Source organism: Spermophilus citellus, assembly GCF_964194105.1.
Source record: "Spermophilus citellus genome assembly, chromosome: 1".
Lineage (NCBI taxonomy): Eukaryota > Metazoa > Chordata > Mammalia > Rodentia > Sciuridae > Spermophilus > Spermophilus citellus.
The window spans coordinates 246,931,847-246,958,760 of record NC_138182.1 but is presented as its reverse complement, the minus strand read 5'-3'; the positions used below and the strand labels follow the sequence as shown (position 1 = coordinate 246,958,760).

At 35.1% G+C, this 26,914-nt stretch overlaps 1 protein-coding gene across 1 annotated transcript in view; it reads left to right on the top strand.

Annotated features, from left to right (window-relative positions):
- Nucleotides 1-26,914, top strand: part of ITGA1 (integrin subunit alpha 1) — a 162,081-nt gene that overhangs the window by 51,169 nt on the left and 83,998 nt on the right. The window contains exons 2-6 of the mRNA XM_081303635.1: nucleotides 1,111-1,231; nucleotides 14,119-14,231; nucleotides 16,773-16,861; nucleotides 16,977-17,088; nucleotides 17,685-17,812. Coding sequence (XP_081159761.1) covers nucleotides 1,111-1,231; nucleotides 14,119-14,231; nucleotides 16,773-16,861; nucleotides 16,977-17,088; nucleotides 17,685-17,812 — 563 coding nt within the window. The remainder of the gene's footprint in view (nucleotides 1-1,110; nucleotides 1,232-14,118; nucleotides 14,232-16,772; nucleotides 16,862-16,976; nucleotides 17,089-17,684; nucleotides 17,813-26,914) is intronic.

Below are 26,914 nucleotides of genomic sequence, written 5' to 3'. Positions count from 1 at the left end.
ACTGTATTTATGGGGAAGTTTATAGTAAGGGTTATAAGATTCGAGTGACTAAATCTACTCAGAATCTGTAAGACTGTGAGAGACAATATTTTAGAATCCCTGTGGCTGTATGGTTTTGACAAAGGAAACTGAATTTTTACCTCCAAATATATCCTTTGATGTGCTGTTATTTATAAGGCAGTGTGCTTTTTGCAAAGAATTCTTAGTTATAACCAGGAGGGGAATACTTGGGAAATTTTCGAGTACACATTATAAACCAGCACCCAATGAGGAATTTGGCATCATCAATTTGTGTATACAATTCCAGAACCCCTTTAGGAGACAGTCTCATTTATTAAAGGATTTCCCACTACCTAGACTACAAGGAAATTGAGGAGAATTATCTCTCATTGAATATATAGAAGGTGCCAGGCATTGAGTAAACTTTTGGGTATATCATCTAACTCAATCTGTGGCTACTTGTGCGGTTTTGAGCAGCAACATTATAAGGAGGTGTCAGCTGTCAGCCTTCCTGCTTCAACATGACATCTTTCAATCTACAATGTGCAAGCTTCTACCCACACCTTGATTAAGGAAGGGAAACAACACATCTCAGGCCTATGTGGGAAGCCATCCCTTGATGAATACAGACAGCTTGCCTTTCCTTTTAGAAGCAGCAAGGAGAAATCTTCTTCCTGTGAGGCTTTAAGTCAACTATTCTGTGGTTGAAACAGGGAAATGAGGCGGTGTATAGTTCACCAGTGGCTGAGATTCTCTGTCAGGCTAACTACTGGAAAATTATCTGCAACTGCACTAATCATTCTGAGTTTCTGGGACTATCCAACACATTTTTAAAATTATTATCTCTGGAAATGATACAGATACTAAATTGCTCTGGAATTTTGTCTAGATGTTAATACTTGTCTTTTGTAAAGCCATCGTATTGATTTTTAGTCGGTAATACAGTTAAAATCAGGATCTTTCTTGAAGCTCTCATTCTTTGAGCTTCCCTGGTCTTTTTTAATAAGAAAACAGCTTTCAGTGGTAACCTCAAGAATGCCTTCCATAATTCAAAACACGATGAGATCTTAGCTAACGTTGTGTAACTTGACTTTGTTTTCCCTCTTAAAGTTGTTCTAGGCTTCTGCGTATCATTCAATGTTGATGTGAAAAATGCAATGAATTTCAGTGGCCCCGTGGAAGATATGTTTGGATACACAGTTCAACAATATGAAAATGAAGAAGGAAAATGGTAAGCCAGTGGATTTTGTTATTGTTTAGTTATTTTACAAGGTAATAGAAAATATTAATTGGTACATTTTTTTTTAATGAATGAGATTTAACAGAATGAATCATTAATGCTAGCAAATACAATCTGACCATTTGGTAACAGAAAGTGATTTAAAGTAAAAGAAAGAAAATTCCTTGGCTGTGTTAGAGGAAGTGGTTAGTGATTTCTGTTGAATCCTGAACTGACCTCAAGGAGGGTCCTTATCCAAAACAGTCATTATTTAGTAGTCATGTTTTTTGGTAAAAGTTTCTTAATTGTTCTCATTTTAGAATAACTTGAATACACTTGATGGAAATTTAGTAGGAAGGATTGAAAGAAGATGAGATGATGCCCTGAAAGGTTTAATTACACTTCCATATTTGGGAGCTTATATCTTTGGTGCTTAACTGATTTACTATGTTTGGTCCATTATTTATAATGAAACTTATTGGATTTCTGTTATACCCTTCAAACCTGTTAATATTTGGTTAAGTTAATTTTAGGTCAGATTTTTTTAGGCATTTTAAGTTATTAAAGTTTATGTCAAGCGAATAATTAGAGTTCATTTATTTTGTTTTGTAGTAAAGGTGATTTCTAAAAGTGAATATTGTAGAAAAATGAGCAGGAGTTAAATTTCACTTCAGTCTAATAACTTAAACAAGCTCATTTTTCCAGCAACCACAATAATAAACAGAAAGAACTTCATATCTGCTTGGATAACAGTGAATTATTGGCCCTCAATTATTATTTCACAGAAGAATAGATATATCTTGCTTCATCTTTTAGATTTGGTTAATAATATTCCCCCAAAGACTATCAAGGGTAATGATTTGAGTTCTCATATTTTCTAAGGATAAATATTATATGCTAGGTATACACTAGATTTTGGGAAAACACTTAATTCTTCAACTCTTCTAACAAATATCCCAGATAAGAAATCTAATAGATCTGGAGTAGTGGCTCAGCAGTAAAGTGCATGCCTAGCATATGCAAGGTATTGGGTTCGATCCTCAGCACCACATAAAAATAAATAAATAAGTAAAATAAAGGTATTGTGCCCAACTTCAACAAAAAAAAAGAAAAGAAAGAAATCTAATAATATGATGGGTTTTTAAATCCTCCATCCATCTATCCTATACTCCTCACATCCATCACCCCCACCAAGTTTTTAAGGCTAAGCAGCTAAAATATTGGTTTAGGCACTAGACACCAATTTTATTCTTTTATAATTACACTTGCAGTTCAGAGAGGTTCATCTGTGGGAGAATAATGGTGAATAGATGACAAGTCAGGTTTCTCTGTGTGCATAGTAAAAATAAACTGCAGTGAGTTTTTCTTTAAAAATGTAAAGTTTACATAACACTTATGAAATTAATTTTCATTCATTACTAATAGATATATAAATTTTAAAGAGGAATATAGGAAATAGCAAACTCTAGAGACTAAAACCACCTACTTAAAATGAAGCATCTTTTTAAAGGATGGTCAAATATTATTAAAATACTTTATGAAATTCTCTTCTTTATTATTTTATTTTATATTTTGTCCTATTTTATTTTTATTTCAGATGCTTTTATTAGCACATTATAGTTATACATAATAATGGTGTTTGTTGTGACATAATCACGCATGCACGGAGTATAATCTGCTCCATCTCAGTCCCTAGTACTTCCTCATTTTTCCCTTCCCTCCTCCTGCTTCCTTTTTCCTTTTCTCTACTCTATTAGTCTTCCTTCTATTTATTTATTGTTGTTTTTAATTGGTGCTTTATATATACATGAAGTGGAATTCACTGTGGTATATTCATATATCATTTGGACAATTTCATTTCATTTTATTTTATTTCTCACATAAAAAAAAAAAAACCTGTTTCTTCTCCCATCTAGTCCTATATGTTAGTCTGCATTGTATGGCATCCCTTTGACCAAAATACCTGACAAGAACAACTGAGAGGAGAAAATTTTTATTTGGGGCTCATGGTTTCAGAGGTTCAGTCAATGGTCAGTTGACTCAGTTGCTCTGAGCCTGAGATGAGGCAGAACATCATGGTGGAAGGACATGGCAGAGGAGAGCTGCTTAGCTCCTGGCAACCAGGAAGTAGAGAAAGAGTGAGGGAGAGGGAGAGGGAGAGAGAGAGGGACAGAGAGAGGAGGACAGAGAGAGGGACACAGAGAGAGAGAAAGACAGATGGAAAGACAGAGAGACAGATGGAAAGACGGAAAGACAGAGAGAAAGAGAAACACCAGGAAAAAATATAATCCCCAATGGTATACCCAGTGGCCTACTTCCTCTAGTCATGCCCCACCTGCCTACAGTTACTACCAACCAATTCATTCATATTACAAATCCACCAAATTACAAATCCCCTGACTAGGTTACAGCACTCATAATCTAATTACTTTACCTCTGAACATTCCTGCCCTGTCTAACATGAGGTGGACCATAATGTCCTCTCTTTATTATTCAAATCATAATAATGTCCTATCTCTCTGCTTTTAGAGCAGTTCGACATCAGAAGTCCTTAATTATCTAAATGGACTGTAATAGAGTTTAAAAATCATATTTCCTCAGTGCCACTATTTGATCTTTTCTTTCTGTATCTCACACTTTAATATATATCTTATTGTTAGGTTTACACTAAGTTCTCTTCTCCCTTTTTTTCAAGGCATCAGAAGGTCATAGAATGGGAAAAAGAAAAATCTAGCCTGAATGAGACCTTGATGTCAAGACAAATTATTTTTCTGAATTTATCCTATTTTTGGAGAGGTGAAGATGTAGTTGAGAAAAAAGAAAGACCAGTATTGGGTGTTGGTGGGAAGGGAATAAAAAGAATGAATAGATGGGCCAGTAAGAATATGTTGTGAAAATATGTTGCTAATAATGTAAATATTCACTGAATTTACCTTTAGGCAGACCATTCAGAATTCTGTATACATTTGTAAGATAATGTTAATAATAAGGCCTTTTTGAGATCAGAGACCATGACTCATATATCTTGTCTCATTCATTAAATCTAATTTAGTTTTCTATGTGAATGTTTTTAGTGTACTGGAATTTTTTTCTTTTGTCATAGCATGCATGTGGGTCAATCAAGCCACAAGTATTAATGTGATACACCATATGTGTCTGTATCATGCTAAATTTATGGGAAATATCAGCATAAGACAACTATAAAAACTAGTAGGTAATATATATAATAATTAGGCATAAATAATCTACCAAGCAATCTGGAATAGATAAACTTAATTGCCATTCAAAAATAGATGATGTTGAGCTGAGTCTCAAAAAATGAGTTACCTATCAATATGAGAACAAGAAATATCACTTTAAGCAGAAAAGTCACTCAAGCAAGGGTAGACTTAACTGTAAGTGCTGGTAAGTAGGCAAATCTGATACTGGGAAGGTAGAAGGATAAAGGATAAGAGACTTTAAAAGCCAATCAAGAGAGTCTGGACATTACATATGGGCATTGAGAAGACATTGTTGGTTGTTTCATGAGTTTTAGTTTGATAAATTACATACATATTGGAATGGAGAAAGGAGTGTCTGAAAACTAGGCAAACAGGAGCCACAATCTACTGCTTATGAGATTAGACCCTATTCTATGAATAAAAGAAAGATGTATCTAGAATACACTTAGATGAATCTTTGGTGGAACTGTGGAAATGAAAAATGACAGTATAGGAAGGGTCAGACATATTCCGAAATTTCTGTACCAGATTAATAGGTAATTGGGTACTCCTTGCCAAAGATATATATGTATACAAGAAATGAAAATAAATTTTATTAGGAAGTGAATGAATCTATTTTTAAACAGCTTGAGTTCAAGATAATGTCTAGATAGTTGAAAACCTCAAACTGAAATATGGGTAAAGGGGAGACGTTCACACAGTAGGGGAAATGCCTAGTGAGCAAGGACTGGCTTTGGAGCACTTGCAGCCCTGTATACTACATCTATCAGGAGGCCTTGAACATAATATGCACTCAGTGATTGTGTGTTGACTGAACAACTGGATCTAGATTAATATTCTGTTACCACTAGTGAAAAACAGCCATATAAAAAATAAAAAGAGACTCTTCTAGAGGTATGTCACTATTAATGGCCAGAACTGGAAATAGATCTTAAGTCTCACTCTCAGACTCATGCCTTTTACCTTATTAGTACTATATTAAAAAGTAAATGTTGATAATAACCACCCTTGTGATAAGTACTAGACTTTACATATTAACATGTAGAGTTTGTGAGCATCTACTGTACTTCCCTTTGACATTTCATATTTGCAATGATTTTATGGAAAAGTTGCGAAAAATCAGAGTAACCAAAAAGATGTAAATTTCAAAGTAAGCAAACCTCAGTACCTAAATTTGCAACCTTTAAGGTTGGCATGGTAGCCACATATTGTTCTAAAGAGATGCAGGCACTGATGATGCAAAATAAATCGTAGAATCATGTTTGGATAGTCTGTAAGTGTTTATAAAATCAGATAGAATGCAGACTTACTTTGGGAACTGAACTATAGAATAATTGTTTAGGGAACACGGGTTCTATTATTTAATTTTCTCCAAGGGTGAGCACCTTCATAAATCATATTTACTGCTTATGTTTTGAAAGTTCAACCACCTATGGCTGGAAAAAAAAATCATCTTGACCCATCTTACCTCCTGGCTCTAGCACTAAAGAAAAGTACCTTGCTGATCTATTCCTAGTGAAGCCACATTTTCTCAGTAGCAGAGCACATTATACCTCTGATTAAAATCAGCCATTGTTCATTATGGAGACCAGGAGCAGGAGCATCCAAGTAGTTGCAGTGCAGCTCAGAAGAATCCAGAAAGAGCACAATTAGCCTCATAAATCTGTTTTGAAGAGAAGAAATCTAAATATCTAAATATCCTCAGCATTGCACAAAAGTCTTCCAGATTTTTTTCCTGTAGTCATCAGCATGGCAAAGTCTCAGCTAAGTGGGAAAATGCAAGATGTGGTTTGGGACTTTCCACTCTCTGTTGGTCCTTTGCTTGCTTGCTTGCTTTATTTATTTATTTATTTATTTATTTATTTATTTATTTATTTATTTATTTATCTGTATGGAGCCTTTTCATTGCTATTTAAGCAACCTCTCTTGGGGGCTTCATGACTTTAGTGGGTCTTTCTGAGGTAGATTTTCAAGTTGTAGATCCCTCCCTACCCTCCTCAGTTCAATGTGTATCAAAATATGATTTCCTCCTATCTTTTCCCTGGGGAACTCTGCTCTATGCCAGGTAGGGGTACCAGTGGACCAAGTAATTGAGGCCCTGTTTCCAATATGTGTATCTTTTAAATAAGGACTATGCAAGTTTGACAGGAGGACTTTCTAACATTTTCTCTTTTAGATTTTAATGTTTATTTTACATTGTTTATAAAGGCTTTGAAATTAAAATTTTCTCCCTACCAAACCTGTCATTGCTTTGGCTCACTTCTTTGCAATCCCCCTATCATCCATGAGCAAAATCACTATGGCTAATGGGGTCAGCAGGTAAGTTTCAGTCTCTCCAGTGACTGAACACTTACTTCATTTACTTTTTAAAAGAAAATTGACAGGGAATGTGTTGTGCTCTGAGAGTGATTTTGGTTTGATCTACGTACTAGGACATAAGAAAGAGGTAAAAAGGGTCATTAATGAAATATTATGAGACACTCCTCTTCATAAAACTATTCTTTATTGGGGGGTAGGCATAAATATAAAACAGGAACATCAGAAACCAGCTACTCTTTACATAGATATAATAATAGTCATAATAACAAGAATGACTTACAAACCAAAGAAATTTCTCACTGCACTAACTTTTATGATATTTGAAAAAAAGTTATCCGCTTACTTTGATGATCCTTGAATTTATTAGGTTTCTCAAGAGATCTGCAATGATGTTCAGAACATTCTATAATTCTTTTAATCTGTAGACAAATCATTGCAAAAGTGCCAGAAAACCCCCAAATTCTAATAAAAATAAAATGTAGTCAACTAAAGCCAACTTGCATTACATTTTAAAATGATAAAACCCACAGTCTCTGAAACAGTATGCCTGGGGGTTTCACATTAACCTAGTGGGTTTGGGCGGATGTTGTCATGATAGTCATTTTCTAAACAGGAAAATGCGACTCAGAATGAATTGCCACAGGTTTTATGAAACAAGAATGTGTCAAGTCCAGGACTTTGAACAATAAATAACCTTCTGAGTTTTTGGTCAATTCTTCTCCTCTAACAGGAATTCTGTAGAACCTTGTTCTGGTGAAATGCCTTCCATGTCATGCCAAGGCATCTATGGCATTCTGCTTAAGCAAAATATCCAGCCTCTAAAATAAGAAAGATTTCACAACTCAGACTTCCTCGCTGGTCACATGGATCTAAAATTTCCAGGTCTACCTTATTCAGATTCTTAGAGTATTTAACATAGTCATTAATTTATTCATTCAATAAACACTCACCAAATGATCATTTTTTAACCTGGCATTGTTTTTTGTTGTTTTCGTTGTCTTTAATGCTGGGAATTGAACCCAGAGGTGCTTTAGCATTGAGCTACATCCCCACTCTTTTTATTTTTTATTTTGAGACAGGGTCTCACTAAGTGGCTTAGGGCCTTGCTAAGTTGCTGAGGCTGACCTTAAACTTGTGTTCCTCCTGCCTCAGCCTCCTGAGTCTCTGGGTTTACAGGTGTGCACTACTCTGCCCAGCCCTGACACTCTTATATTCACTAAGGATATAGAAGTGAATAAAAACAACCAAAATGCCTGCTTTTGTAGAGCTTTTATTCTCCTGGAATATAAGAGAAAGAGGAATACAAAATAAAAAAAATGGTAGGTTATATCATTAGACAAAATGGAATCAGTGCTGTAAAAAAAAAAAAAAAAAAAGAGCAACATGATGAGTCTGGGAAGGCTGGAAATTCCTGAAATTCCATAAACCCTGTGCTAATACTTTTCTTGGATCTTGTTATTTTTATGAGCTTGGGGAAAGTGAGGTTTATTTAAGATTAAAGTTGTAAAATATATGTAATTTCAAGAGCTTAATGTTTGTCAGTGTACGGAACATACCCAGAATTATTTTTTATGTCCTGGGTCCTGCTACTCTATTCTTTGTTGTTGGTTCCAAGCCCTAGACTTCCTGCCTTCATCATGGACTAGTACATTCTACAACTTTCTGAGCTCTCATACCTTACCTTCACATACCTTAGAATATGCAATAGGCCATGCTTCCAGTTGCTGTCTCATGTTACTTTACAGCTATCACCATTTCCTAGGTACTTTTTCTATTGCCCTCAAGATCAAATGCAAGCTCAGCCTCCCTGTCCCAGTATCTGCAGGCTGTATCCTATGTTGTATCTACCTGCACTTCCTCCTCATCCTCCATATTCAGTCTTAATTCTTCTGTCTCTGCACATTCCCTGCACCATCCACAATCTCCCTTTCCTTCTGCTTTGTACCTCACAGTAGCTTTATGATCAGCCCACTGTTTAGGACTAGTGTTTCATCCATTGTATTCAATTCCCCTGGTTCATAGTACATTTTTCTAAACTAGTCTGGTCCTCCCTTACACATGTGCATTTTTTTTTATTCAGATGATGGAATATGAGAATTGAAAGGGAATTTTCAAGCCTATCTTTTTCCCAGTAAGAAACTACATTCCAAATTACCCTCAACCAGCTCAACCAGCCATAAAGTACTTTGTCTTGTCCAGGGAGGCCTGACTGGCCTACAGCAATTTTAGTGAATCTCTGCAAGCCCACCACCTTACTGTCTCTCCCCAAAATCTCACAAGATGACTATAGCTACTATTTTCCAAAAAGAAAGAGAGAGAGAGAGAGGTGTGTGTGGGGGGAGAGAGAGATAGAGATAGAGATAGAGATAGAGATAGAGATAGAGAGAGAGAGAGAGAGAGAGAGAGAGAGAAGCTACAAGGCCAAAACTTTATTTTTTTTCTTCCAGTTTCAGTCAACCATTGCAGTATAACAAATCACTCCAACACTGAGTAGATTAAATCAAGAAAATTATTTATAGTTTCTCAGTATTTTGAGGACCATGGTATTCCCCTGTTGCTTGGGTTCATTCATAGGACTTTACTCATCTGGTATCTCAGTGGGGGGCTAGCTGATGCCAGAGGGCTTAACTCATATGTCAGGTGGTTCATACCATCAGGTAAAGCATCAGCTCTTCTCCATGAGGCCTCTCCCTCCTCTCATAGGCTAGAAGAGACTTCTTCACAATGTGGTATTTTCAGATTTTCAGAAAAGTTAAAATGTAATCTGAAAAAGATCTAGCCTAGGAGTCACAGTGGTCATTTCTAGTGTGTTCCATTTATCAAAACAAATCCAAGATCCAACAGGAAGAAAGTTGTTTTTTGTTTTTTGTTTTTTCTTGAGGGTCAAAGTCACATTACAAATGTGTATGCAATTCTAGCCACATTTACACACATCTTGATGCTGGGCTATACAGAACCCTGTCCAGGGAATGTTGGCCTTCCTCACTTTTAAGACAAACCTGTGCTTCTTGTGTCTACTCTGTCCATCTGACAGGGATCTGCATTCCCTCTCCTGTGCCACTTTCTCTTGTTACTTGTTCTTTGTTACCATGATTTAACCATACGAAGGTTTCTTCCATAATGAATTTAAACTTGTCTTAGATACTTAATGGTTTTTCATTGCCCCCAAAATATAGGTTTGCATTTATAATATAAGCAGAAACCATGGCCTACATTTTTAGGTGTTACTTGATATGAAGCCCACTGCAAATTCATGATTTCTGTTCTCAAGTCCCATTGTTGACCTACTTTCCCTTTTTGGCTTCTCTGACACTACATCCTATCCCTCTCTGATAACTCTTACCTAATTTTCCTTTTTCACTCATTAAAACTCTGATATTTTCATCAAATATCAGTCTTCAGCTCTTCTTACTCTGTACTCTTTTATGATGATAACATTTGGAGAATGATACTGACCAAATTTTATTGTTATATCATTTGCCTGTAAAAATAGGTAACAATAAATCCCACAAATATATACAATTATAATCCACCAATAAAACTATGGGGGGGCATGGTAACATTTATTATTAGGACTTCAACCATGCTTATAGCCTGCTCCTACATGTTCCACATAGTTTTCCCTAGCAAAACTGAGCCCAGTTACCTACAGAAGTAACACCTACACACACACCTTTTTTTTTCCAGGGCGGGGGACTTTCTTCTTTCTGCCTGTCATTTCCCCCATCTTTTTTTTTTTTTAGTTGTAGATGAACACAATACCTTTATTTTATTTATTTTATTTTATGTTGTGCTGAGGATTGAACCCAGTGCCTCTCAGGTACTAGGCAAGTGCTTTACCACTGAGCCTCGACCCCAGCCCCATTTCCCCTATCTTCACACCTGTACATACTTGAAATTGCTACCAAGAAATCTATCTGTTCCAAGTTAGTTTACCTCAGTTTTGCTTATGAAGACCTCCACGCACACCAAACTCACATAACTTATATCCTAAATATTTAGAGTCAGTTTTTCTTTCCTCTCTATATCCTTAATTCAATTGCTCATCTGGATTACTTTAGGAACTCTGGCCTTGTCTCTGACCCTAGTTTTGCTCCTCTCCATTTATTTCTGTAACATGAAGCAAATAAGCTTTAAAATTAAAGACATGATCATGGCATACCCTCTTTAAAAGTTTCAACAATTCCTAACTTCCTCTTCTATAAAATATATCAATATTTCCTAAAGAGGATCAAACCCTGTTTCCTCATCCAGCCTCAACTGAGCTACATCGACTTATCAAAGGAGTGGTATTTTTTCTTGCTTCTAAGGCTTTGCTGATGTTGCACCAAGTTCAAACCTATTCAGTATTACAATATACACTCATAGTTTGGGTTGTCCCTATAAATTTTAAGCAAATTAAAAAAGAGTGTGTTTCATCCCTTTTCAGTCTCCATGACCTGGTGTAAATGCCCAACAGGTAGAAAGTTTTTAACAAACATTAATTAGTCTATTTGCCTCAGTTAAATACTTTGAAGAACAATAGGCTCATACTTCTTTTCTCCAAACTGTTCTTAAGTATAAAGCTAATTTATTCAGACATATTATATGTAAAAGTTTGAAAACATTGAAAAAGACTAATTATAATATTTTAATATAATTTGTTATGTTATGTTTTGATGTATTTTCTTTTAATCAATGTTTTACAAAGATGTTAGCTATTTAATAATATGAAATAAAAATATAACAATAAAAAGGACTAAAATTTAGATAGCACATACAGTGAGCCAAATACTGTGGTAACTATTTTATATTCATTAACTCATTTAATTTTCATGATTATCTTGTGAGATAGGTACTCCCACTATTTCCATTTTATAAATGAAGAAACTAGGGCACAAAGAGGGCAATTGAATTCTAAATTATATTGTTGAGTAAATGTTAAGTCAAGTCATGATTTGAACTCACAAAATCTGGCACCAAAGTGTATGCTATCTTTCATGAAGAGAACATAATTACTTAGTGCATAGAAAACACTTAGTACAGTGTCTGGTACATGTTATAAATTCAATAAATGCTAGATGTTTTTATTGCTATCATGAGGAGATTAATGATTCAGTATCTTTCAGTTTAATAGGCCACAGGTTTTCACTAAATTAGGTAGGCTTTTGCTTTGAATTTGGTGATAAATAATTTTTAATACTACCATGGAATCTTATTAACTATTATTTCTTATGACAGCACAATATTTTACAAAGTGAATCAGAAATAATTAGTTCTTGTTTTTGACTATATTACTGTTACCTTTTTCTTGGAATTATCTTTGTGCATGAAGCTTTAATTTATTTTCATTTTTTAATAATATGTTCCCAGAAATAATAATTATGCCTTAAAGGCTTTGAACATTTTTAATGGGTCTTTATGCACAGCAGAAATTGCTTTGCAAAGGCATTATACTATAAGAATGTTTGAGGGAGTCTATTCAATGTTTCGATAATTCAATTGTTATAAAACCTATTTTCATTAATGCTAGTTTGCCCAAAGGACCTATAGAAAAAGTTTTCATTGCTTTTTCAATATGACAGATATTTAAATATTTCAATATTTTTAAATATTTAAAAATGTATGCTTGCTTGACTTGTACCCCTGTACGACCTCTTAGGGTTTTTTCAGACATTCTTTCTCCATGCTAAATATCCTCAACTTTCTTGTGAATATCTCTTGTCTGACAAAATTGCCAGGCTCTTAATCATCTAAGTCACATCCTCCTAAATACATTCCATTGTGCCTATGTCCTTCTGAATTTGGAGATTCCAGACATGGTCTGACCAGTGCAGAGCACAGCGAGGCTATCACTTTACTTGACCAGGGCGTCTATTTCTAGCAATGCAGAGTAAGGTCACATTAGCATTTTTGGCACCAAAATACACTATTGGCTCGTGTTTGAGCACTGTTAATGAAATCCCTCAAGACTTTTTGACATGAACTCCCATTAGTGAGGTTTCCAACATCCTGTACTAATATAGAAAATAGTTTGCAGTTAAGTGAACTTATTTGCATAGTTTCTTATTAAATTTTATGTTTCTTATTCTAAAATGTTGAGATATATATAAGTCCACAAATATAAATATAGATAGCTAGATAAACTTTTAAATATATGAATGCTTTTTGTGTATTTGCTCTAGTCATCAATAAAGATGTAGTCTGAGATAATCACAAGTGCAAAGCCTTATGGTATATGACTAGAGTCCTTTGGTGGCAGAAATCAGTCTTGGGATGTAGCTGGTTAGGCAATAATGAATCAGCAACTGTGGGTTCACCCAAGTACCCTAACATTCAACCACATTCATTTATTCAATTTCTGAAGCAATCATGAGAGACTGTTAGACAACTTGCTAGAACTAAAATGAATAGTAATTTTATTTTTTCTATTTCTCACTATTAGAGTGATTTTATAATTCTGTTTAAAAAGACAATAAGTTATTTTTTTCTAGATCTCATAATTATCCCCATTTTCTAAGTGCATATAAACTAACACATACAATGTTAAATCTTATGATAATCCCACATTTGTATTTCTTGACTTCTCTGGGAAATTATCAGTTTTTCATGGGAAAAAGTCATATACTTTTTTGTGTTTTGTAAACAAAGTAGCAGACTCAGCTATTATTGATTATTTCAGCATCTAAAAAATTGATAAGATTATAGATAAAAATAAAACAAATCTATCAGATTACTCTCATATTCATATAGTGTGCTGGTCACCTCTTTATTGCTGAGAAGGAAAGACTTATTTTGACTCACAGTTTCAGAGGTTTCAGTTCATCATCACCTGGCTCCATTGCTCTGAGCCTAAGATGACATAGAACATCATGGTGGAAGGGTGTGGGAGAAGAAAGTTGCTCAGGTCATGGCAGCCATGAAGGAGGTGGGGAGGGAGGAAGAAAGGGGCCAAGGACAAGATATACTCCTCCAGGGCATGCCACCAGTAACCTGTTTCCTCCAACACATTTCATCTGCCTACAGTTTTCACCGCCTTCCTGTAGTCTATTCAGATTACTAATACAAAAAATGGCTTAATTCATAAATTAGGTTATAATTCCATCATTTCCTAAAAGCCTCACTTCTGAACATTGCTGCATTAGGAATCAAGTCTTCAACACATAAGACTTAAAGGACATTCTATATCCAAATAATAGCACATATATTTTAAAATTCAAATCAGTGATATTATTTTAGATAATACTAAATTACCAACAGGATTATTATCTAATTATATACATGGTAACCTACTCTCAATAACCTAGAATTAGTCATAAAATAATTAAATAAACTTTTTTATTATTGTTAAAAATGTTAATTGCTTCATTTAATTTCCAGGGTGCTTATTGGTTCTCCTTTAGTTGGTCAACCCAAAACTAGAACTGGAGATGTCTATAAGTGTCCAGTTAGAAGAGATAAATCATTACCTTGTACAAAACTGGATCTCCCAGGTATGTAAAATCAAAGAAATTCTCATTCTATATGATGCCCAATATTCTTGCTGACAATAATTTTCAAGTAACCCAAGAAATATTTTAGAAATATCGGTAATCATTCTTCAATTATCATCCAAATGCACCCACAATAACATTTCAGTTTTCTCTGCCCTCATTTGCTTTAGCAGGTCATCATGAAACATCCATAGATTTAGAGTATCTTACTAGATGTGTAACTTCTACCTCTCTGCATTATTTGGATCCTTTGTAAACCAAGGACAACATGAAAGAACTTCAAATAAGCCAGTCCTTCACCCTTCTTCCACAAAATTTAACTTACTGCCTGGTTCTTAAAGGGAAATAGAGCAGAGAAATTGTAATAAATAAATTTGATTTTTAAAAAAAATTTCATATTGAATGTTGAAGTAAATATATTTGACAGAAAAATCTCTGCAGTTGGATCATGATTAGAAGGCTGGATGTTAGAACATTATTAGTGTTCTGTACAATATTAAGTACCATAAAAATGATTTACAGTTTCACAAGTTTATTGCAGAAATTGCATTTTAGTTTTCTTTTTAAGAATTTCCTATTTGTTCATTATGAGCAGTTTTTTCCTTCACATTCATGAACATAGTTGCAATAGTTGCTTTAATACCTTTGTCTAATAATGCCAACAACTGAAATATCTCAACCTTACTTTACATTTATTACCTTTCCTTGAGTCACATTTTCTTGTTTCTTATGTGGAGGATTTTTGAATCATAAACTGATTATATATTTGTATTACAAGTGTGAAAGTTCTAGATTCTCTTATGTTCCTTTGAACAGTCTAAACTTTTTGTTTTAACAGGCAATTAATGTGGCTGAGGTTAATTTGCATATACTTACTTTACTGCAATGAGAAGCAGTTAAAATCTCTATTCAGTTCAGCTGAGCTATATGAAGTCCACTCTGCACATTTAATATTCAAGTCATCCAGTTATTCAAACAAAATATGTATGCATATGTTAGAACTGTCCTTTTGTGCTTCTTTTTTTTCCCCTGAAGATATCTCCCCTCTATACTTTGCAGATTCTGTCATTGGCCCCAATTTCTATCCTGTTTTTCTTCAAGATAGCAAGACTGGGAGTTCTGTTAGAGTTTTACTACTGACTAGAGTCTTCCCTCAAAATAAAAGCCAAAAAAAAAAAAACTAAAATAAAACAAACAAACAAAAAAAAAGATAGTGCCAATTTCTTCTTCCTAGTATAGTTTCCTTCCTAGTTTCTGCCTGGTTTTGGTTACTTTTCAGTGCCTTCAGATAGTTGTTTCAGACATACTTTTTTCCTTTTCCTAGAATTTATACCTGTTATTTCCAAAGGATTTTTAATGATAGGAGCTATTCCTCTATTACTTGGAATACAATGTTAAAATTAGCCTAGAGAATTTAACCACATCAAAGAGAACAGGGAGGTGTCTGTGGTATCCCCTAATTGTCCAAGCAATGCTGCTCTTGGGTCAACCGTTATATTAAAAAAAAATCGAATCCTGATTATTCAGGAACAATATATCTAAGAGCCCAGTTCTAGGTGCTTTGAAATCAAGACTAAAGTCTTGGATAAAGACCAATTCTCAGATCAGAAGACATATTAATCATTCAGAAACCTCTGTTTCATTGTCAAATTTAAATCTATAGTCTTAAGGTATGAGGCTGAGACAATTTTTTTCTTGATCTTGAATTTTGTTCCTTTCAAATATTTATGCACTTTACTATACAAGGTGTAGATGATTTTGCTTTTCCTATCCAAACTGTTAAAATATATATGTATAAATGGAGTTCCTTGCCAATTTTGTCAGCTTGGTATGCTGCAGAATTTAGCATTCGTATTTGGAATGTCTAATGTAGCTTTCTTCTGTCATATTCCCTTTATCCAAACTTCCTGGTCACCTCTCCAATCTTGTTTCAGTTTTCACTATAACTCTCATAATGCCCCCAAGAATTTGGAAATTATAGTGAAAAAAAATTGTGTTTCTGATCTTCTACACATTTTCTGCTTTCTAGACATAACTGGCATTTCATCACTGGTTGTTTATTACAATCTTATGAAATTAAATATTTTATTTGATTTAATTAGCAAAAACTTGTGAAAAGTAGTCCCACACTCTCATTGCCTTGCTAGCTCTGCATTCTTTCACAGTTCAAAAAAACTATTTGGAACATTGTAACAACGTTTCTGGGACAGAAGCCAACTCTTTTGCATTAGCTAACTCATTATATTTCTTGGTAAAACTTGCAAGTCTGTTTAGTTGAACCAAGGGAAGAATGTGCTATGAGCAAACCAAATAAAAATTTTTAAAAAAATTTATTAGTACATTATGGTTACACAAAATATTGATATTCATTTTGATATAATTATATAAGCATGGAATAAAATTGCTCCAATTAAGTCCCCGTACTTCCCCTTTTCCTTCCATCTTCCCTTCCCCTATTCCCTTTCCTTTCCTCTACTGGTCTTCATTTCACTTTCTGAAACTTATTTTCACTCATATTAAACACTTTGGTCTATTTTGTAGTTAATACATCAATTCCAAACGTCACAGAAGTAAAGGAGAACATGACTTTTGGATCAACGTTAGTTACCAACCCAAATGGAGGGTTTCTGGTAAGAAAGAACGAGTAATATTTCATCACAACAGGCATGCTATTATTACAAGTATTTCAAAATCTGTTAATCTGTTATATCATTTTAATTCTTACTATTTTAAATTTTTTAAAAGGCTTGTGGGCCCTTATATGCCTATAGATGTGGACATTTGCACTACACAACTGGAATCTGTTCTGACGTCAGTCCCACATTTCAAGTGGTGAACTCCTTTGCCCCAGTACAAGGTACCGATTTTATGCAATCTTCTCATGTGTTTGAAAAGCATAAGCAATGAATGAGGCGTATGTATACATGGGAGCATACCAAAAAGCTTTGAGTGTTTTGTCAGCTACCAGCACTACCAATTTAGGTAAATGTTTGCTTTGCCAGCATATAACCAAGCTTTGTAGCTATTTTTGGAATTGATACAGTGTAAATAACCTTTAGAGAGTCATATTTAAACTTCATAGCTAAGGCTGTCTCATTACTTGTGTTTAAAGGTGAGTCTCTTGGAGGAAAGGAACTTCATGCGAGATATTCACAGAATGAGAAGTGTTTTATCAAATTAATATTGAGATAATTTCCTAACATAACTCTTGTACAACATTAATTAAAATTAATTAGAGGTGTGTTTTACTTACCATGAAGCCAGAACAATCCTAACAATGCAATAAGTATTTCTTATCTCCTTCACTTATCTAAAACTATTTTTCTTATTAGAAAAGCAGTGTGTCCACTTTGTAGAGCATCCATTCACCTTTTAAAAAGAATTGCTGTTGTCCTTGAGAACATTTTGTAAAGATAGATTCCAAATTTACACAACTGCCTCCTTTTATTGCAGAATGCAGCACTCAGCTGGACATAGTCATAGTGCTAGATGGTTCCAACAGTATTTACCCCTGGGAGAGTGTCACGGCTTTTTTAAATGACCTTCTGGAAAGAATGGATATTGGTCCTAAACAGACACAGGTATGTGACTCTGAATTTTTATTTCTGTTGTTCTGAAGATAAAAATACATTAATTTTTAATAAAGAAAAATATTCTGAAAATAAATTAATAAAGCAAAAATTAAGGATGTGTTTTATATGTCATATCTCTGTTTTATTTCTAACAAAAGGAACATTACTCCAAAAGATGTAATTTTCTTTTTTTTTCCCCCACTGGGGATTGAACGCAGGGGTTCTGATCACTAAGACAAATCCCCAGTCCTTTTTTTTTACATTTTTTTTAAAGACAGGGTCTCACTGAATTGCTTAGGACCTCACTAATTTGTAGAGGCTGGCTTTGAACTCTCAATCTCTTGCCTTAGCATCCCAAGCTACTGGGATTACAAGCATGCACCACTGCATTGAGTTAGAATATGTAATTTTCTAAACACAAAGTATGAAAACTTCCATTTTCAATGTTCTTAGAAGATATCCCTGAAGGGTATCTATAAACTTATAACTTAATTACTAAGTATGGAACAAATGTAGGCACCTTCGATAATATCAGAGCAAGTTTTCAGAAACTAAAATGAAGTCTCAAAAGAATCCATCACATTATAATCTCCTTTCTCAAACTGTATAAACAAATTAGTATCTAACCACTGGATATTGTTTAAAATATCTTTTCCCCTATATTAATTTACTTCCTTAAATAAAAAACAATGCTCTAGGCTCTAGCTAAAGAAAGTCAAATTGTTGTCACTGCCATTGTTGTTCTCCACCAAGCATCTGTTTCTGAACACATCCCCTTTTATCTCCTCTAAATGAAGTTAAAATTCTTGCAGAACTCTTTCACTCTAGATGCTGAGTTAATTTTAATTAGTTTAATGTTTTTTAAACTTATATGGTCTTACATAAAATATGGAGCAGACATGATAGATAATAGGCAAATTAAATGTCAAAAGAGACAGTATGTACAAGGTAGGAATCAGCACTAGAATAAAAGTTACTGCATGGCGTGGGGGTGATCAGAGGGCATAGGAACCTCTAGGAATGTACATGCAGCCCACTGATCTCTCCTTCCTCTCTGAGACTAATTTGGGAGAATTTTCTGAAGCAGTGAAAAAAAATGGTCTGACTATATATATCAGTGTTAGTAACATCCAGGTTAAACTTGTGGCACAGTACACTCATATACACAGATAGGTGTCTGTGTGCTTCTGTGGGGGGAGTTAGCTCCCCCAATGCTATGTACAACTTTCCAAAATGATAAAGATTTTCATAGTTGAAGAGTTCAAATTATAACTCATAACTAAAAGCAAAATATCATTTTTCACTTACCCAAGGTTGAATAGGGCTCCGTAGAAGTCTAGTTGAAGGATTCGGTCATGTATATCCCACTGACAACAGAAAACTTACTGAAATCAGTGTAGAATCATTAAAAGGAAATGGGCTTTTACATATCACAAAATGTAAATTTTCCTACTTGCAACTTCTCATCTGTGGTTGACCTTCTCAAGTGAATCATTAGAGGTTTGGAAAGGATACTGTATCTCCTCTTTCCTTAGGGCATGAGTCAGCCTACATCCTCAAAGACCATTCTAGACTTTTCACTTGCTCTTACTTCTAGCACAGGTTGCCCTGGGCCTCCTTTTTTCTGCTTCTCAAGATCCTTATCTCTTCCTCCTTTCTATTATTCTCCTCTCTTTTCTCATCTTGGTCAATAAGATTTCATAGACTTATAAATTGAAAACTAGGAGGTCTAAGAGCCTCAAATGTCACAGTATGAAGGGAATGTGAGAAGCCAGGTATATTGTTCAAGGTCACCTTGCTTATTCATAGTGGATCAGAACACACAGATCTGTAATTGCAGTCCTATGCTTTACTTTATGAGAGCTCTCAGAGCAGGTCCCATCTAACTGCCTAATTAGTATTTCTCTATCCCTTTCTATTTCCTCCTCCTTTCTAGGGCAACCCCTTAGCTGGAACCACACGGCACTTCCTGGCTCCCCACTCCCTGCTCTGATATACCTGAAACGAATTGCTTGCTCAGTGTTCCCTTTCCCACCACTTTTCTCTGTGCTGTGCTCTCTTCCCTTCTACCCTGTTTTGTCCTTTCCAGTTTACCTTCTTATCAAATCTTTTCCTTCCAGAGCTAATAATATTCTCTGAATATCATTTGCATTTTCTAATATTGCATAGTCATCTGAATATTTTATTTTACCTTCAAATTCATTTATTTACTCTAAAAATATTTGTAGCTATGAGTGAAAATTGGTGTAGCTGTGATGAGTTTGAAGTCATTCTTTAGCTTTAGGAATTCAGTCTACAAGCTTCTTTCAGAATAATAATCACTGTTTCAGTGAAGTCCTGTGCCAGTGACTCAGTTTTGGAAATAGATAACAATGATTTATACACTCCTCTTATTCTGCTACAATTTTGTTTTTTACTGTTAGAACTGCAATTAACTTACCTTACTAAGAGTCCTGATGCTACCAATCAGTGTGGACTTTTGTTTTTGTTTGTTGTTTGTTTGTTTTGTGTGTATGTGTTTTGCTGCTCTGTTCAGAATCACAAAAAGACAAGGATAGCACTTTTTATGTTTCCAGCTTATTTTGGTGTTATCAGTTCATCCACGGGTTCTTTTGCTCAATTTGAGAGAGAAATGAGGAAGAGGTGAGCAATACTTATGGATGTGGTTTTTTGCTTATGCTCCAGCACAGGAGAGACCCTGCATGGGTTAGGGTCCCCAGACTGCTCCTTGAGGATGCAGGTTCATAACTTACACAGACACGAAGGGTGGGATTGCCAGGCTGTTGCACTAGATTTCAGGATTTCTACACACGTCTTGTCAGTTCTTTGCCCTTGACGCTGGGTTTGGTACTTGACAAGGTGATCTGAATGCATGTTGGGTTTGTCTGTACTCAGCTCCAAAAGATAAAGGTGCTCACTACTGCCATCCCAGGAAGTTCATATAATGGTCAAGTTTAGGCCTATTGCATGCTTGGTGTTTGTGTGCGTGTGTGTGTGTGTGTGTGTGTGTGTGTGTTGACCTGTAGTTGGAAGGTGTGGAGTCGGGGGCCAGAGTGAGTTGGCAACCCCTGAACCTTATATGTTCAGTAGGAAACCTCACCTGGGGAATTAGGGCTATTATTATTATTATTATTATTATTATTATTATTAGAAGCTATTCTGCTTGTCTACCTGGGAATTTCAGCCTGCTCTGGTGGGCTTCATGGAGTTGTATGTATTTCTTGAAGGGAACAATAACTCTATTCAGAACAATAGGGGCCAGCCCTTGGAGCCCAGAAGCCACCAGTGAATGGAGGGAAAAGAACTTAGTCTGAGGAAGAGAAGTGGAGTCAAAGTTATTTAGTTTTAGGACCCCATTATATACAGAGGAACATTTCTTAAAACAACAATCAGCACACTGTCATTTGTAGTATCTTCTAACTTTACCAGAAAGAATCTGCTTCCTAAAGACTATCTCATCTCTTACATCCATGACCCATGACCAGCCCAGCATTCTAATAATAAACCCTCAAGAACACTTGTTGAATACATGTGTATATCATAGTAAATACAGTGTTGTATTCTTCTCTGATGTAGACATTTAATGAGACTTTTTCTATAGCTGGCATTTTTAATATTCTTTTAAGTACATTAATGTATACTTTGGTCTTTATTATTCATACTTGAATCTCCACTAATCTTTTCATGTTTAATTAAGCTATATCTAGGACTAATTTCACAAATAATTCTCTAAAATAAAGGAATTGGAAAGGCAGATTACCTAAACTATTATATTTCCCAAACAACATTGAATAGGGTTTTGAGAATAACATGTTCAAACTGTCTTTAATGTTTGCTATTCCTTCAGTGGATTCAGAAAAGAAATTCATTCATAGAAAATTTGGAAAGATACTTCCCCTTTGGAGAAATGTACACTGAAAAACGTTCATCTTTCATGTGGTCTCACTGTAATCCCAAGAACGGACAATTTGTTTTGACAACCAATTTTCCCCTGATGAGTTATTAATATAATTTAGTAAGTTTGATTTCCCTTCATTTCTTTTGTTTGTGTTTGAATGTTTTTTGTTTGAATTAAAGCATTGAATTCTGACTGATTGGCAGAATTTGCTGCTGGAATTTTTTATTCTCCTTATATTTAATTTTTCAACCTCCATTCCTGAAAGGAACAAATATCAAAACAAATTCTGGGAGACATTTTCCAGAAGTTACAAAGATAGAAATCTAAGAGCAAGCAGGGTAGCAAACTCTTAGACATCTCAACCACAGCAAAATTATAAAAGCATCAGGGATGGAGTTAGCAGGAGGATTATGTTATGAGGGTTTCTCTGTAGGAGGACCTACTGAGAATGGCTTCCCTGGGATCATACAGTAATCTTGATGTTTGTCTATCGAATTGGAACATAGTCAACTGATGCCTGACTCCTGCCTGAAATATCTAAAGGGCACAATAGCAATGTCTAGTGATGGACGGACAACTCAAAGAAGAATAGCTGCCCTGGGATCAGCCTATTCCCAGAATTTGTTATAACAACAACAAAAAAGAAGGGGTCAGTCTGGGTCACTCAAACGGAGAGCCAGTATGAGGTCTTGTCAGGTCCTGATCATACAGTCTTGTAGAAGTGAGTGAATGCATCTACAGAGAAAAGCAGAAGACATCGGAATTTCTATAGACTATGGTCATTAAATACATTCACTCTGTGAAAGGATGTAAGTAAGACATCTCAGTCGAGGAGATTCTCAAAAAAAAAAAAAATCCATAAAGAAGTGATATGCACCTCTCAGGATTTGATTCATCTTAGGATAATACCAGTCCAGGAAGAATTTCTGTACCACAGACTTTATCTTCTCTACCCCTGTCCCTGAAAAGGCAAAACGTATACTAAGAAAAACAAGTACAAAAGCAAATAAAGAAAAAAACTGCATGTCCTTTTATAACCATAGGCTTTTTACCCCCTATATATCCTTAGTAGGAGAAGAAGAGAAGGTTTGACTACAAATTAATTTTCATGTTTTGTCTTTTGAATTTTTTTAAATTTAGAACTATGTGAAATAGTTGTAATTTATTCTTTTTTTGTTTATCAGAAAATATAGCAATTTCATGTGGCACAACCTAAAATAGAGTGCCTTATTTATTTATTATTTATGCATTGCTGGGGATCAAACCTCAAATATGCTATCTAAGAGCTCTACAACTGAGCTCTACCCCTAGCCCTCTAGTGCCATATTTAAACAGAAATCTTAAAGTTAAGAATTGAAGCATATGGCATTTATCTTTCCATTCAGGAATAACAGGAGACCTTCACCCCAAATAAATTTTAAAGGGATAACAGGTTACAAGGAAAAAGGTGGCTTGCTGATTATGCCTCCTTAAGCTTTGTTTGCTATATTCATTGCAATTGTACATTTAGTACCTTAGATAAAGATTAATTACATCAATTTTTATGCTGTTATAAATTTGTCATTTAATAATTACAAATGGTAAAAGACAGTCTCCAAAGATATGAAATTAATTGTTACCTCCAAAAAGATGAAGGAAACAAGGAAGCAAGCAAGGAAGGAAGGAAAGAAGGAAGGCAAATGAAAATGCTTGCCTGAATGTTTTCATGTGACAATTAATATACATCAGGGAAATGCAACAAAAGATATGAGAGCATCCATTCTAAAGAGTTCTGTATTTCTGTGTGGCCCCATTAGCACTTTTGCAAACATAGTCAAGGAATTTTTGCTAACCAATCTTTTACCCAAGACAGAGTAAAGGCTATAAAATTGCCTTTAAAAAAAAAAAAACACCTATAAAAACAAACCTGAAACACTCTGAGCTTGCCATAAAAGATATGATGGTATAAACATTATGGAGGTCTTATTGATCCTCAATACCTAAACATAACATTGCTTTTAATAATAAATGGGAATGATGTAAATATGTCAAATACAAGTGCATTACCTTAAATAAAACTAGTAAATTGTGAGACTTGATATAAAAGTGAAATATACTAATGGAACAATGTCTAGATTGTTCACATCAGGAGTGTAGCATAACATTAAACCAGGCAAAATGAACGCGAGAAATTAATTAAATTTTAGGAATATTATTTATCTTTCTTTTGACTGCACATTTTATGGCATTTTCCCTAGAAGCCTTAAATATGGGGCTTGATTCATTGTTTTCTAAGTCTGAAAAGAAGCTGAGCTAAGCCCTGCAGCTATCCTCTTGTCAATTATGCCACAGTTTTTGAATATGGTACAGTGAATGTAGCAGATCTTCTCTCTCACTGGCATCTAATCTCCATCTCCCACCCCATTTCTATCTAACATGAATCTGAATAATCTTTCCAAAGTAAAATTCAGATAGTTTCCCTATCTAAAAGCCTTGTATTGACTGCTGGATAATATCAAAACTCTCCAGTGTACTTAAAGGCACTGGACACCTTGTCATTCTCAGTTTGTCCAGTTTCCCCAGTGCCTCTGTCACTTTTTGCCTTTCAGACTCCTTGGCCCCGCCCCTCCCACTCCCCCACTGCATGCAATGTGCTGTGTTCCTGTTACTCCCTCTGTCTGGAATGTCCTTCTCCCACCCTATGTACCAGGTGAACTTAGATTCAGCTCAAATGTCATTTTTCTGTAATCTTCTTTGATTATCTTGACTACCCTTCCCAAGAAAAATGGCTTCCCCTCACTTGTTTCCATAGCATTTCTAAACTCTTCATCAATTGATCTTATCACTCCATGGTGGCCTTGCTCTTTGTTTTGTAGATATGCCTGGTAGATGGTGAATACTTAGGTGACACAATTGTGCTTTCATTCTTTTATTTATGGAATACCATCTACAGCCTTGCCTAGAAGAGGCAAGTCAATCATGTCAGAAAAACAGAATTCCTGGAATTTGTAATTTCTTCTATATTAAAAATCATCATTATCAGGTGTGTGGTGCACACTTGTAATCTCGTATACTCAGGAGCCCAAGGCAGGATGATCACAAATTTGAGGACAAAGGACGTAAAATCAACATACTATACTGATACAACCACATCAATGTTTATAGTAGCTCAATTAAAATAGCCAAGCTATGGAACCAACCTAGGTGCCCTTCAACAGATGAATAGATAAAGAAAATGTGGTAGACATACACAATGGAATATTCCTCAGCCATATAGAACAGTGAAATTATGGCATTTGCCTATAAATGAATGAAACTGAAGACTACCATGCTAAGTGAAATAAGCCAGTCCCAAAAACCTAAAGGTTAAATGTTCTCTCTAATATGTGGATGGTAACCCATAACAAAGGAGAATGTGGAGGGAAGTATAAAAATTCATTGGACTAGACAAAGGGGAACAAAGGGAAGGGAGAAGGGATGGGGATAGGAAAGAGACAATGAATTGGACAAAACTTTCCTATGTTCATACATGAATACACCACCAGTGAAAACTCCACATCATGTTCAACCACAAGAGTGGGATCAAAATTGTAATGGGTTGCACCCTGTTCTTGTATATTATGTCAAAATACACCCTACTGTCATTATATCTAAAAACAACAAATGAAATATATTGAGGACAGTCTGGGTGATTTAGTGAGATACTGTCTCCAAACCGAACAAAATGTTATAGATGTAATTCAGTGATTGAGTACTTGCCTGGCATTCCCTCAAAGGCCTTGTGTTCATTCCCTAGTAAAGGAAAAAATTATTATAGTAATCTCTTTCTCTTACTCTGATCCCCTGAGCTAGAAAGAACTTCTCTGTAGGGACTTCCCTGAGCTCCTCTTGGAAGCTTTTCATGTTTTCACCTCTCTACTTAACACTTAATGTTCACCTCTGGTTTTCTTCTTTGCAGGTGTTCACTCTCCTTGCTCCATTTTTCCTAGCCCCAATTTCTAGCCCTTGCACTTCCCCAAAAATGAAATGTTTAAAGTTTGCTGTGACCTCTCCTACCTTTGCATTTTTGCTCCTGGGTCTTTTGTTTATTGCAGCATCTTCTATGGAACAAGAAGCCACCTAAAGACAACCTGTTATCTTTGGCCCTTTATCTGATATCTGCCAATTTTACTTCTGTTTCTGAAGACTTGTTTACTTCGGAAATCATCATCTATCTTTGAATCAATTCCATTTATGTCCTCTCCATAGTTACAAAATGTGAAATCTGACCTCAGCTGAAATAGTGCCAGAAAGGTCTGTACTACAGTTAACTGAGGTTGCAGCCTGCATTCACAGCCTGACTTATCACATGAGAAACATGTTGCAGGTCAGAGCTTTTGTAGCCTCGTTTGATAAAATGAAATATACATTGGCCAGACCCAAAGTCTGAGGTCTTATCACATTAAGCAATTGTGAATCTTACAGTAACATGGAAAACCTCATGGCTTTACCATGTCATCAGTTCCCAAAATAAAAACATTGGTTTTGTAATGTTAGTCATTGAAAGGAAGTCCAGAAATTTAGCTCATGCTAGACATTAAAATTTAGGCACTGACGTTATAACTCTTACAATAAAAGGTAATAATATAATTCTAAGTGAATGAATAATCCCTTTCCTTTATAATTCTTTGATTCAGTATACCTCATAGCTACTTTAAATACTACTGTTTCTTAAACTCCTATGTCATTTAAGACATTTATCAAAGTCTTAAATGTGACTGGATTTCATGGCAGAATAATCAGAATGGCCCCCTCTCCACAGTTTATGGAATGACCCTTTCTTTTATATGTTCTTACATTTGTTCCTTCTTTTTTTTCCTACTCCCAAAAGGATGAAGTCATTTGGGTAATTCATTCATTTAAATTCAGCAGATATTTGTGAAATATTCAATTGGTCATGAACTATGCTAAGTGTCATGGGCAATAATAATAGCCAGTAAAATTTTGTCCCTGATCCCAAAAACATTTCCAACTTTAAAATGAGGTAAAATCAGCAGGGTTCAGTGGTGCATGCATGTAATCTCAACAACTCAAAGGCTGAAGCAGGAGAATTGCAGGTGTGAGACCTGCCTCAATTATTTAGTGAGACCCTAAGCAACTTAGTGAGATCCTGTCTCAAAATAAAAAATAAAAAGGGGTAGAAATTGAGCTCAGTGTTAAAGCAAACCTAGTTTCAATTCCTGGGAGGTAAAAAA